A 14,558-nucleotide genomic window follows, 5' to 3' on the forward strand; every position below is an offset into this window, starting at 1 on the left:
AACTTGTGTCAGGTCTAGCCCTCCCTGGTGTTTGTGCCCTGGGGAATATTTGCTCTGGCTCTGAGAATTTCCAAACTGCCTAGATCCCTTGATGTGAAGTGATAGGAAACAGAAGGATGTGCCCAGTGAGCCCTGAGAAGATGATGATGGCTATTTGGGGAAATGCCTGGTCTCCTCTGGCAGCTGCAGACCTATCTGTGTGGTTTCTCCCTGTGTGGTTTCTCCCTGACAGTCCTCTATCAGCATTTAATCCTGGTACAAGTTCCCTTTTCCACCTCCCTGCATGCATCACTTCTCTTTTCCTTCAGCAAGGGGTCAGGGAGGCCAAACCAAACAGATGAGCGAAGTCTCTGGTGTCTGCATTGCCCTTGCTCTTTTCCCCAGGGAGAGCAAGCTGCTATATCACATGCCATACGCAAACTTGCCTTAGCTTCATTTCTGCTCAGATAAAACTTGCTGGTGCTTTTCAGAAAGGAGCAGTCACGAACATTTTGCATATTATTAAAATAGAGGAAAAACTTTTTCTAAAGGAGACTTCCCTCTCCCCCCTCATTTTTTTGAGTAGCGGTTGCCTCCTTTTTAAAGTCAAATGCTGAGTAGATCTGTAAAAATCTAATTTATATGCATGTCATCATATTTTTATATTCCATTCTGGGCTCTGAAGGTCAAGCCGTGCTCATGTGGGCTCGGGCATACCGAAAGGGTTAGCAATTCTTTCATTAGGATTTGTTAATAATTCAGCTGCTGTCTGAGTCAGGAAAGAAGCCTGTTCCCTCTCCTGTAGGTGCTGCAAGGCCTGCAGAAGTGAAACACATTATTATCAATAAAGAATGCAGATGAGGGGCTCTTTAGAGGAAATAAAGTCACCTTTATGTATGCAACCATGCTCTGATATGAAAACTAATGTAAAGTTGCTGCAGGTGGACTACTCTTACAGTTAAAATGTTGGGTGAAGACTTAAGAGCTAAAAATTTTGTAGCTTTGCCATGATCTTTGGGCATGTCACTTAAAGTAATAGAAGGGCTAACTGAAGTCAGATGGTATTTAGGCATTTAAATAATATAGAAACTTTTGAAAAATATCTTTACATAGCTCTCGAGCCTGTCTGCCCCACACGATGCAGCCTGGCTAAGGATACCCGAATGGGCTCTGAGTCAGCCTGTCCTGCACATCTCGGGTACTTGGTTCCATGTCAGGAAGGATCATTAACTCAAGATGAGGTGATATGTAGCTGTATCCATATTGCTCCTTGTTTCAGACACAGATCATCTGGAGCAGGTTTTAGGGGCTACCCGGAGCTGCATTGCACCATAGACAAGTAACTAGAAACTCTTCTCATTGATAAAACGAAAGATTATAATATTTCCCTGGCATTAAAATGGTCTTCAAAACTAGAGTGGTAAGTATTAGAGAAGTATACTGAAACTACAGAGATGGAACACATCCCTGGATTACTCTGTCAATAATGTATGACACAGAAGAATATGGTTCACCTGGAAAGTGGTGGTTTATGATTTTTCTTATTTTATTTTAAATGAAAACACAGAATTATATTTCCAGGCAATCTCATTCCTGTATGTCATGTAGAAGCTGATTATGTTTGTGCAGAGAAGAGTAAAATGTCCTGATCATCTATCACACCATCCTGCTCTCTCTACCACCCGGAGGAAAGAATGAGAATTTTGTTTTTTACCAGAACACCTTTAAAAATTACTTTTTAAACAAAATGTCTTGAACCTTTCTTTGTAGAAAGCCCCTGGTCTCTGTGGATCTGGACAAGTGACATTAAGAATGCAGGGACAGATGCCACCATCTTCTTCCAGATTTATGGAGACAAGGGGAAATCAGATGAGATGAAGCTGGACAACAACTCAGACAACTTTGAAACTGGACAGACTGACAAATTCATGGTATGAATCTTGCTCAAGTGGTAAATTTGGCTTTGTATTGTTTTCCAGGGCATTAGCTTCAACCCTGCACAGAAGATCATCAACAAGAGATCTTTAATTTAGTAGATCCTTCTGAATTGGAGGTGAAGTTAATCAGTTTGGTGGTGATGCAAATAATTTCCCCACCTATGGATATGGCTTGTCTTCTCCAAACAGGGATTAAGCTGGTGTTCCTGGATGCTCAGGTGGTGATTACTTCAAGTCATCGTTGTACTGAGTACCATATCTCCTCTGTGCCTCCTGAAGAAGATCATCTCCCCCTCAGACACAGCCTCACTCATGTTATAGACTGCTCCAGCCATTTAGACCATGCCTCTCTAAAGCTTATAATTTATATATGTTCTTGTCCAGTGCCTAAGTGGTCATTAGCTAGTTAGAGGAGAATTAGCTGTGGTGGTGTTTCCTCTCCTTGATGATCTGGTCTTCAGCTTCCTTGGACATGAGCCTCCATGAATGTTTGGGGCTCCATGTTGAGTTTGGAGGCTGGGGAGGGTCTTCTTGTGTTTAGGAACAAATATGTTTAAAAGTTAACTGGGAACTGGTCAGAGAAAAATTGAGAAACAGACTTTAATGCAAGGTTGTAGCCCAAACATTTATTCATTTTGCACCAGCAGCCATAGATGTCTTCTGGAGGGGAAGCGTGTTGTTGTTTTGCAAACCCTGCTTGAGAAAGAGCTGAAACTTGAGAACTGGCCTTAGTTCTTACTTGGAGGAGTAGTTTCAAGGAGCTCTCATGATCAAAGTTGTATAGATTTCATTTATATGATCTCTGTCCTGAAAAGAGATGCATCAAGCTACCTTTGCAGAGTAGAGTTTATTACTTTTAAAGAACATTTTTTTTTTTTTTTAGTCTAGTTTTGACTCCTCTCTGATTTGGCTCTTAAAAGATGTTTGGAGTTTTCCTTTGTGTACATGTCTTGCTGACTTACAGAAATGGATAATGCACTTTTTTTTCTGCTCTGTAGATCGAGCTCCCTGATCTGGGAACATTTTATAAGCTTCGGATATGGCATGAGAAAAGAAGTCCCTTTGCTGGCTGGCATCTAAACAAGGTGAGAGGACATCAAGGGCAGGTAGACCTGAAAATTCAGATTGGTCACAGAGGTCTGCACTGACAGTCCTGGGTCACTGCGTTCCCCAGCTGGCAGCTGAGTTTGATGTGCAGTGGTCAGAGGTGCCTCCCTTTACAGATGGTGCTGGCCAAGGGGCGGAAGTGGAAATCCTAAATGAAAATGGGATGTGAAGAGAGCACATCATAGCATTTGCAAAAATATGTGGGGAGAGAAGGGTTCATTGCATATTTTTTTCTGAGAAAATTCCTTCTCCTTCCTGTCCCTCTCAGTTCAGCCCAGCTGTGTATGGGAAATGAGAGCAATGGGAAATGGCAGCTCCAAACAGCCCAGATTGATGGTGAAAATCACATTTCCCCATCCTTCCAGCATCAGACCACTGTAGTCTCCCCTCACTGCTGCCAGGGGTTTTTTCGCTTGTTCTTCAGACATCATTACTACATAGGGAGGCAAACCCACTCCTCCTGTGGCATATTTAGGCTGATCATACTGGTAAACTGATTACTGCAGAGTCTTATTGTACAGCAGAGCATAACCTGCCATCTTTAGGCTTCACCCATACTCCTGAAGAGCTTGGAAGATGCCCTCTGCACTTAAAAACCACACTTTTCACTGCACTCATAAGTAACTGTGATGATAAATCAAAATTTACCGCTTAGAGATTTTTTCATGCCTGCCTCTAATGTGCTTTGACAGATCTTGCTCTCCTGCATTGTCAGGGAGGTGAGAAAGCGTACACAACCAAACACCTCTCCAGCTGGCAGAGGGCATCAAGTACTGCTGTGTTCACCATGTGGTGGGAGAAGGTGTCTGGCTGTGGTCCTTATCAAAAAGAAAGTGCTGGTCAGACTTTGAGCCAATGCAACAGTCTCTATTTTTTTGTTCACAGATGATGAGCAAGAATGCATAGACCTTCCATAGCTATATATTTTGCTGGGACATCCTCTTTTCCTGAACAGAAATTTTGTTCAGAGAGGACAAGAGGTACCTGCCAGTGTGTCTAGGATTCACTTTGGGCCAAACTGTCTAAGCAAAGCTGGTGAAAATGCATTAAATCAATCTGCCCATATACAGACAGTCTGATGTTTTCTGGAGGCATCAAGCTCATTGCATGTGAAGCCCATCACTTGTGCATCCATTTTAGCACCTAGGAATTTAGATGAAGCCTTAATAATGCTTTGATCCAGTCCTCACACATTTCATGTCAGGCTCCATTCATGTTAGGACAGGCTTCCATTTTCTATTACAAGAACTCAAGAACAGCCACACTGGTCAGGCTAAAAGTCCATCTAGCCCAACATCCTCTCTCCTGTGTCACACAAGTGCATGATAGAGATCAGTAAAAAAAGGACAAGCATTTATGATACTTCCCCCTAACATTCTTCCAGTTTTTGACCAGTTTCTGTTGAAGACTTCCTGAGCAGATCTACTAAATGTTTTGCATTTAGTAGGTTTTTATTTGCTCAAAGGTTCCAGTCTCCCCTTGACCATTTAAACTTTCAGCAACCATAATAGCTTTACACAAGGAGTTCAGGGGTGGATTGTGTCCTTTTGTTTGCTTTGAACTTTGCTCTACAAACATCATTTGATGCCCTGTATTTCTTGTAGCAGAAGAGAGAATAGTTGACCTCCCCTCTGCCTTCTCCATGCCATCTGTGACTCTGTAGACCTTCATCCATCATACTCTCCCTTAGCCCATTTTGCCAGCTATCTGCAGAGCCCCACCTTATTTGCTCATTACTCCTTTAGAAGCTACTGCAGATCTTTGATCATGCTTGCTTCCATTTTGTGGCTGTTTTCCTAATGTGCCATGCAGTGATTTTAAGCTGAGAGCCAGCAGTGCAAACACCATCCACGATTTGCTCTGTGGGTTTATACAGTGGCATATGACGAGCAATTACTAAGAGCCATGGTATCCATCAAATCTTTCACAACACCATGGAGCGACTGGAAAAGAAGGAATGAAAAGCCATCAGCTATGACAGACTTTGCTCCATGCATCACTGCGGTGCATGAGTTGGAATGACGATCTCATTATTAATGTGTGTTATTTCTCTGCTGCTACCTACCCTTGCTTCCCAGGCAAAAACCTGTCAGGAGCTTGTTGCGTTTTTGTCTCTAAGCTTATGAACTCATGCAGTGTTTTGGTTTAATGAAGGTAACTCTGCTGAAAACGCTGACAAAAGAAAAATACTCATTCAACTGTGGCCGCTGGCTAGATATAAATGAAGAAGACAATGAGATTGTGCGGGAGCTCCCTGCGGAGGGATCTCTAGTGACTGAAGTCATGCCAGGTGAGAGCCACGGGCTCCGTGCAGGGGCTCGCTTAGGACCTGAATAGAAAGAAACCCTCTTTGTGTAAGGGATGCGCAGGCAGACCGATGCAATTCAATTAGCTTCTCTTTCTGGCACTTTCTCTCTGCAGTATTTTCTGTGTGCATCATTAGCTGCATGAAGCCTCAGAAATCCCAGGATCTTATTCTGAGCACATTTCTGTGTAGTGGGAGATGGGAGAGGTCTGGCCACAGCACAACTGTTTTCAGAGCTTTTTTTTTTTTTTTTTTTTTTTTTTCTCCAAGCTTGTATTTTTCCCAGTCTCTCTTAAAATGTGAAATGCCAGGTTTGAAGGGATGTTCATGAAAATCAAGCTCAGATGAAATGCAGTCTAACATTTAACAGTGATTTTGAGGCTTTAAAGTTTTATTTAATTATATCCACATTTATGCAGCTATATGTATAAATGTATAGGAAGTTGCATAGAACAGTTGTGCAAGAGCATTGGCAACTTTTGGTACGTGTGAGAGATCTAAACTATTTATTAGGTTAATTATGCTTGAATTGGTGATTTAATTAAGGAAAGCTGCAGAACTCTGCATTGACTTCCTAAAGTGGTCAATTCTGTCTTGACCTCGTGTCACAAGAACTAAATGAACTTGGAGGAAGAATTTTGGAGAGTAGAATATCTCAAGGTGGCCATTGGAATTTCTCTTATTTCCACCTAAGCACCCAATGGGGCTCCACACTCCATAAACCATGATTCTCCTCTATTCTGTAATTTCCGATGAACTCAGTGATCTGCATGCAGTTCAGCAGTTCCTCAGAAAAGGAAGAATAAGTGTAATTGTAGATGTTATTAAAATGTAAATAAACCTGGGTTTGAAATGTATTTTTAATCAACTGTGGAGAGGGCTGTTGAGTTCAAATGCAGGCACTTTCCCATGAGGAGCAGTTGTGCTGAGCAGAGGCAAGATGCAGCACCTGTGTGATGGGCTTGCAGGAGGGTTTTGGAAGGAGGGTGGCAGCATTGCTTCTTGTCCCTTCCCAATGCTGGAGAAGAAGGTCTCTCTTTCTTGAAGGCTGGTCTTTGTTGTGAAATTTCTTCTGGAAATCCTTCACTCAATGGGATGGGTGGGCAGGAAAGGGCGAGGAAGGTGGCAGCTCAAAATACATCCTGCAAAATCCTAAATAAAGATCTCAAAGGTGACAAGGAGGCAATCTAACCTCCTGCACTATGAGGGTCCCAAGGAGATGGGGCCAGCTGGGCTTGTCCTTCCCCATAAAGCCAACATAAACAGCCTGTTCCTCGGGTACCTGAGCTCTTGACTCTTTTTAACCCTTTTGTCTGCCTGCTGCACCCTTGGATGCTGAAAATTATTTCCCCAAACACATTGTTACAAGATCCCCTGTCACCAGGACCCTCTCAGAAATTCAGGAAGGGAGGTAGGAGGACTGGGGCCCTGGGGAGGCTATGCATTCTAATTCATGAGGTTTTATCTGAAGGGGATGGCATTTTTGTTTCATCATTTGGAGGGCTTTTTATGGGGTTTCTTAACATCTTAGGCCTTCTTATTTTGGCTTTTTTTTCTTTTCCTAGTGATAATATGGAAGTGTAAATGTCAATACATCAGCAGAACTACCAACTGGAAGTATGAACACTTAAAGTTAATTGCAAGTCTGTGGAAAATGCAGTAAATTTAAATGGCAATTAACAGTGTTGCTGAAATTGTTTTATTGATTTATGTCTCTATAGTGATAAAATATCGGGTGACGGTTTGCACTGGGACGGTAAGTGGGAGTGGCACAGATGCCAACGTCTTTATCTGCCTCATCGGTGACCAGGGAGACACAGGAGACCGTGTTCTCTACAACTGCATCAACAGTGTCAATAAATTTGAGAAAGGCAATGTAAGTTAACACAGCAGCTCCTTAAAATGGGTTTTTAAGTGTGTGACCGTTTGTAGATTTTTTTTTTTTTTTGATATGTGTATTTGTAAATTTGGTTGATTTCCTTGCCAGTTTGAGCTAGGGCAGTAGGGAGAAATAAATCATGTCCACAGAACATCATAAGAGGTTGCAGTGGGAGGGAGGTTTATGTCAGGTACAGTATGCCCTTGCTTGACATGTGTATGGTCATGAGAGTCTCCTGGTTTGCTCCCTGCCTAAGTACTGACTGATGAAATTACATCTGCAGATTGGGTAAGGCTTCCAGGAAAACTGTCCATCTTCCAAGAACAAGAGGGAGCCTTTCCACTCCCCCCCACCCTCCCCATCTATTATGTGAAAAATGTGGCTCCCAGGACAAAGGAAGAAAAAGCATCTTATTTAATGTGAAAATCAAAATTGAAAGCCTAACATGTTTCCTTTATATTTTCTCTGGTTTCCTCCCTTCAGCCATTCTGCACTCACTTTTTGTGTCTTATTTTCAATCTGGTTTTCAACATGTTTTTGTATGCCTGTGTCTTGAATGGAGGGGGTGGAAATGGCCAGAACTAAAGACAGAGCTTGTTCCCTGGAAAGATGGAGATAATGAAGAGGTCAAACTGTAGTTAAAGCCCTTGCAGCATTAACAAGCAAATAGTATGCTGATCTGATCTATGGGGTCAATGTACTTAATATGTATTCAATTATGAGGCACATTTTGGATCTCTAGAGTCCAACTTAGACTGGTAAAATGTAATCAGTATCTCCTGGAGGAGATTTTGAGAATCTGATCACAGACCTCTGCAGATTTCCCATCTTTTGTGTCATTATTTGATTGAAGATTTGAAATGGAAAGAAACTGAGGATAAAAGGAGGTCTCTTTTTCAAAACTGACTGCTGAATTTAGGCTTCTGAAATATGCATTAGCACATTGGATTTGCCTTTGAGTGTCCAAAATTTCCAGTTCTTCACTGAAATCACTGAGTTTTTTAGACTTTAAGAGAACTTCCATCAAAGATTTTGTGCCTGTAAGATCTGTCTGTGGAAACACATGACATTTACATAGTGTGAAGGTTCATTCTGTTTCTAAATGATATAAAGGTTTGCAGACATGGGCATTACAAACATCATATTTCTGCCTATGCACTTACATTATAGATTTTCTTTTATTTTTTTTAGAAAGGTAGATCCAAGCTGTAAAGGACAGCATTTTGTCATCTGGCAAAGTCTAGTTTTGTCAAAATGGTAGCAAACTGAGTCATGTTTTTGTGGTAGTTTCACGCTTGTTTGAATGGAGTTCCAAAGAATGATGGGTGATTGGTTTGCAGAAGAAACAAATATTTTAAACACAAATGATAACTATTTTATTTTTACTCTGAAAAATGAGTTATAGGGTAACTTGCATGAAGTGGAAAAAAAAAATGCAGAACTCATTTTGGAAATCAATTCATGTGATTAATATTATCCAGATGATACAAAGTAAAATGGAACCTGTTAATGGAAAACTGCTTTCTTGGCACAAGGAGCTGAAAGCTGGTGAATTAATTGGAAGCTGTTTAAGGATTGATCCAGACAAACCTAGAGCTCATATGTTCAAGAGACTGGATGAGTACATCTACACTGATTAACTCAGCTGCCCTGTTAAAAAGAAATGTAGCTAATCAGTGTGGTCTCTAATTTACAGCCACTTAAACCAATAGTACCTTGATTACCAATTTGACTTGAAAAGCTTGCTTGCAGATGCAAACTAACAGCCTGTATAGAAGGTAAAATTTAAAGATGCCTTTAAATTAAGTGTTTGTCCTGCTGTAGTTCAGGTTAGTTACTTACTCATTAATTTATATCAGTTGTTAACAAGTAAGATGAACACCAGGCCTAGAGAATTAGAGTTCATTGATTTAGACTGACTCAGTGAGGTTTCGATACCTTAAATCCCAAATTCAGCAGTTTTGATTATGTAAGTAGCACTTGTTCATGTATGTAAGCCCATAATTAACACTTAATACAGTGGTTGTATGTTTAGTTGTCTTTGTTTTAAAAGTCAGTTTGGAGTCCTGAATGACAGAAAAACTACTACTGTTTCACTAAATTGAAATATTTAAATAAATATTGCCTTGCCACCATGCTTTCTGGGAGGTATCTGGATATATGCTACCCCCATATGTGCTTCATGGGCTTTTGGGAGATGAAGAACGAACGAACTGCACTGTTTGGTTAGCTTTCTCTTACTTAGCGAGGGACTTCAGCCAGATGGTAACCACAGCATCCATGTCTGTCTGCTGGGCTAAATGCTTCAGATGTGATGTGTGTTTACCATACACGTGTGTACATTTGTACATGTACAGTAGATACTTGTCTGGCCTGATTCCCATGGGAGTAACTCTCTCTCTCAATACATCTCTCTTCCTTCAGCCATGTGGAACTGCTGCTCCCCATACACTCTTGGGCAACAGAGCTCTGGTCTTGAGGGGACACCACTTGGGATAATCTGTAGGTCGGGGATGTGAGCGCTTTTGTAGGGGGAAAAAAAATAAAGACATAACATTCATGTCTGTTGTAAGGTATTAAGGTTACTTAGCTGCTGGGTTATGTTCACACCAACCTCTGAACACAACTTATGGAGCAGCTGGAAATACCCTCTGCCGCCAGTGCTTGCATGCCAGGAAATGGCTTTGTTTTAATTATGCTTAGTAGTCCACGTCATCTGAATTTAACATGGGGTAATGTCTTTGAACTGTACCTCTAAATACCTCTGTGGATTTGGTTGGAAGTAGTCTGCCCTGGATTTCCCAGAAAGCTTATACCTGAGCAGAGGTTTGAACTTCAATTTCCTGCCTCTCTGTATGAATTTCTTAATCATCAAATTACTTTTATTTTTTACAGTTGTGGAGGTCATGCAATGACATGGGAGATGTAAAATGCTGGCAGATCGTATATTTGTAAATCTAATGTTATACGTCTAGCACAAATATTCAAGCTTTCATTCTTTAGTAAATTAATTCATACTTTCTCCTTCATCTTGTAAAGAATTATCTTGCAGCATGCTGATGATGTTGGTTTGATTGCAATAATAAATTCGGTTGGTTTGTTTGTTTTGAAGCAGAAATATTACCTTACCTTTTTTCTTCTCCTTCTCAAAGGCTGATGAATTCTTCATTGAAGCAGTAACGCTGAAGCAGGTGAGGAGGGTGAGGATAGGGCATGATGGCAAAGGAGGAAGCAGTGGCTGGTACCTTGCCAAAGTGATAGTGAGGGAAGAAGGACAGCCAGAAAGTGAGGCTGTGGAATTCCCCTGCTACAGGTACTAGAAAAAATGCTTTCAAATTATTCCTCCAGCTATGCATTTGCCAGAGTTTGAAGAGCCTAGCTGTTGTTCCAAGACTGGAATTTTCTGAGCACAGCTTAATCCTTTTTATTTATTCATCCATTTATTTTTGCTAAGCCTGAAAGCAAAGAGTGTGGATTGGGAGGTTTAAAATACAGATAAGTCCCCTTACTAAACAAACAACAATCTGAATTGTGAGCTTCTCACCAATTAGCTCAGTAATACAGAGAATTTCCAAAAGGTAAAATGGAACCTTCCAGTACCACATACAGTGCCACTGCAATTGCTTGCTGCAGAAACACACTGTGCAATCTGCTGCAATCTGCTAGTTTTATTGCATGTGTGGGATGAGGTTCTGGTCCCTCACATGCACATCCCATCTTTCCAGGAGCAATGGGATGCTATTTTTGTGTTGGGAGAATGCGAAATTATTATGCTGCCATACTGAGACCTCCTTGCATGAAGGGAAATCCGTATCATGCAGACAGAGATAACAGTTGAGCAGAGGGCTGTAACTTATCCCTATGGGTGAGGTATAAATGTATTCTTCTCTTTCGTAGCCAACCAAGTGGCCGAAACAAATGTGCTGTGCTGAGGCTCCCCATGGGGAATGAGATGTACCATCTGCCCTGGCACTAACTAGGGTCTGCCTCAACACTGCAGCACAAACTAGAGAGAAATGGGTGAAAACATAAGAGGCTAACTTTAGTGTAGTTTAGTGTTCTGTAAAGTCCCACTAGTCTTGTCAGGATGTCCACCCTGTAGGATGGAAGTTCATTGAGCTCCACTTAGGAATACCAAGTACTTGTTCTAAAAAGTCATCTCCTAGGGGACAAGTGGAATTATAAAACGCAAACATAATTATTTTTAAATTGCTCACAAAAGTAAAACCGCTAAGCTGGTTATTTGTCTCTTGTCACTGTAAATCAAGAATTCCACAATAATGAGGACAGTCAGCCAAATGCAAAACAGGAGCCAGCCCCAGCCTCTCTGCATTGCTAAAGTCACATCACATCAGAGAGCAAACTCGCCGGGGAGACAGCACGGAACAGCAGATGCAATGTCATCTTGGTTGTGAAAAGCAATCCAGTCTCTGCCTTTTCAAAGAACAAACCACCATGTTGTCATTGCTGCCTTTTGATACATATTTAACAACCATATGTTTTATGGAGTTAAGCAAGAAATCTAGACAGGTTTTTACTTGGGCATGAAGTGTCCATGTGAAGAGCTGTTTTGCTCAGACTCCAGAGATATTTCTGTGTCTAACTGCACTGTGCAGCTGGCTCATTTTGAAGATTTCTTTTTGAATTGTCTCCTTACTTGACTGTTTAACTGGGTGTCTTCCCTCAGCTTGGAGAGATGACCCCATTCCCCTTAGCTTTACACTTGTGGATCAGAAGTATCAGAATCCACAGGGCATTCCCCTCAGGCCAGGGACTGAAAAAGGAGGGGAAAAAGAAAACCCAGGACCTTATACCCAAAATGTTAATGGTGTACATTCAGGCTTCAAGTCACAAGTGATGGAATTCCACTCTTCTTACCTTTCTTTATGTCTCTTTTTCCAAGTGATATCAATGTTGTTTGTGCAGCTTTATTTGCTGTCCTTGTGCCAGCATTATCTCTTCCTCTCAGATTGAGAAGGTAACATGACTGATCACCTCCAAACACAGGGACAGCTGCTCCCTCTCACTCTCTTTGGTGCCTGTGTCTCTCAAGAGACGGGGGCATCATCGCAGTATACGGGTGTCGTCATGGAGTCTGGAGATATCTGAGAGCGAAGGTGCTCACCCACTGCATCCTCCATGTGAGGGAGAAACATCTCCATGACCTGCAGCATTTGGATGTTCCCCTCCAGTCCTGTAGGCCAAGGACAGCTTATGTCCTCGCTGCTTTGGCAAGTGCTCAGAGAGGTCTGCTTCACCTGCTTCTTCAGAAACAAGATGTTGAAGAAGACTTGGCCAAGAAGAGCAGCCTTCTTTTAGTAAGCCAATGTAAGCGAGGGTAGAGACTCCATCTGGGGGACACCAGGGAAGCTTCTGTTTCTGCTTGGCCAGCCTGTGGCCAACCGGTAGACATGCTGATGTTCTCACTGCCTTCACCTCCAAGATCTGGTTAACTTCCACACTCTTCTACACAGCACAGTTGCATGATCCGGAGAAAATAACTTCTGCTGCTCTGTCTTTACTGAAAGCTGCTTCACTTGACTTTCTGCTGCTTAGCTGCTATTGTGAGACAGCTAGAGGACAAAATGCCTTCCAGCAGAAACACATCTCACCTGTGCAGAAAGCTTCACAGCCTTCTTACCTCTGTAAAAACTAGGTTGTATCAGCATGTGGAGAGCAGATACTGTAGTAGAGAGCTGGCTTACCATCTTCTGCTATAACTAAGGTCTGTAGGTTATCCTTGTAGATCTTCATTGTATATAGCTGGTCTTTGTTCTTGTTATTTACATAATCATATACATGGCTATGTTTTGTTTTCTAAATTGAAAGATTTTTTATGACTCTATAGAAACATCTATTACCTAATATTCACAAGAGCTCTATAAGAAGAACTGTCTTTGTTGTACAAGGGAGCCAGCAGAGATAAAGAGGAGCTAAATGGATTAATTGTGAGTTTGTGTCAGATTCAGGAGGACCACTGAGAAATGACTCGAGGGCCTGTGCTTTCAACTCTTAAAATAGTCGGCTGTAAAGGGAATGGCTTGTAGCTCTTCTTAGAGTCAGTGATTTTTAAAGCGGTCACTTGATCCGTGCTTGCAAGAAGTGAATGAAAGTAACATCTCCAAGAGTTATTTGCAGAATTACTAGTACATCACTTGGATGCACTGCAGTATTATTTCTCCCATATGACCACATGACATTATAATATCCATGCTGTTAGGGACTGAATACTGAATCATTCAGTGGCACAACTGAACAATTTATACCTTATAAATACCTTATGTGGTTTAGGTGTTGTGATTATGAATACCCCTAGAAAGTTCAAAATGAAGAAGTTCGCCTTTCACCCCAGAATTGGAGTCAAACGTTTTTGAAACTCAGAACTGAGTTCTTCAGATTTCATTTTCTCCTCAAGCCTCTGTGGAAGTCCAGGAATGGACTAGCTGACATTCTCTGAAATAGCCTATTTTTTATAATATTTATATCCCAGACAGAAATGAATTTTCAATCATGCAAAGACATGAGTTCATGATAGGATAGAATTTTATATGCTATAAATCATTATAGCTCTACAGAAATCTTCAATGATACTTCATTACATTTTTTTTTTCCTAGGCATATGGACTGCACTGTCCTTATTTTTCTCCAGCACAAGCATAAGGGAACATAGTTAATTCTCTGAAGAACAACAGATAGACGGTGAATGGGATGGCACACTAGGCGACTCCTGTGAAAACATTTATTCAATCAAATGCCAAACGTGTTCATCATACAAAGGATCAAGAGAAACCTCTTTTTGTTGCTTAAAAATAGACTGAAATGTCTATTGATTTCACACATATTTTTATATATAGGTTATATTTAAAGACACACACAAATACATATGTATCTCTGAATCTAATGGACGTGCTAATCATTCTAATTGCACGCAGGCTATCATTTGCTGGATTTCAAGTGCTATGTATGACGTCTTGCCATATTTTTTTCCAGTGTTTCCCTGACACTCTGATCCTATAGAAATTCTGTCTGAAGTGGCTTTCATGTCATATTTGTGTCCACTTTGGGTTTTTGGACATACAATATCGCTTTAGAGCCAAGTATGTGATACAAGACACAACTACATCCTTGCAAAACCTACAGTGGCATGTGAATTACATGCACTGAAATCGTATGGAACATCTGATAAAATAAAATATTTTGGCAGGTCTTTTGTGCTAGGAATATGATAGCACTACACTGAAAAGTTCTTTTTTTTTTTTGTAGCTTGGTGTGTTTATAATGTGTCAGTCCATTTGTGTTCAGTGCAAGACTATAAACCCCTGGTTGTAATCTGCTGCTCAGTGATTCACTA

General features: G+C 41.1%; 1 protein-coding gene across 1 annotated transcript in view; it reads left to right on the top strand.

The window, feature by feature from the left end:
- LOXHD1 (lipoxygenase homology PLAT domains 1) overlaps positions 1 to 14,558 on the top strand; it is a 118,487-nt gene that overhangs the window by 23,288 nt on the left and 80,641 nt on the right. The window contains exons 8-12 of the mRNA XM_033011102.2: positions 1,750 to 1,910; positions 2,915 to 3,001; positions 5,178 to 5,313; positions 7,050 to 7,204; positions 10,360 to 10,520. Coding sequence (XP_032866993.2) covers positions 1,750 to 1,910; positions 2,915 to 3,001; positions 5,178 to 5,313; positions 7,050 to 7,204; positions 10,360 to 10,520 — 700 coding nt within the window. The remainder of the gene's footprint in view (positions 1 to 1,749; positions 1,911 to 2,914; positions 3,002 to 5,177; positions 5,314 to 7,049; positions 7,205 to 10,359; positions 10,521 to 14,558) is intronic.

The sequence above is a fragment of the Tyto alba genome, unplaced genomic scaffold (assembly GCF_018691265.1).
Source record: "Tyto alba isolate M040663 unplaced genomic scaffold, T.alba_DEE_v4.0 Super-Scaffold_42, whole genome shotgun sequence".
NCBI classification, from domain to species: Eukaryota; Metazoa; Chordata; class Aves; order Strigiformes; family Tytonidae; genus Tyto; species Tyto alba.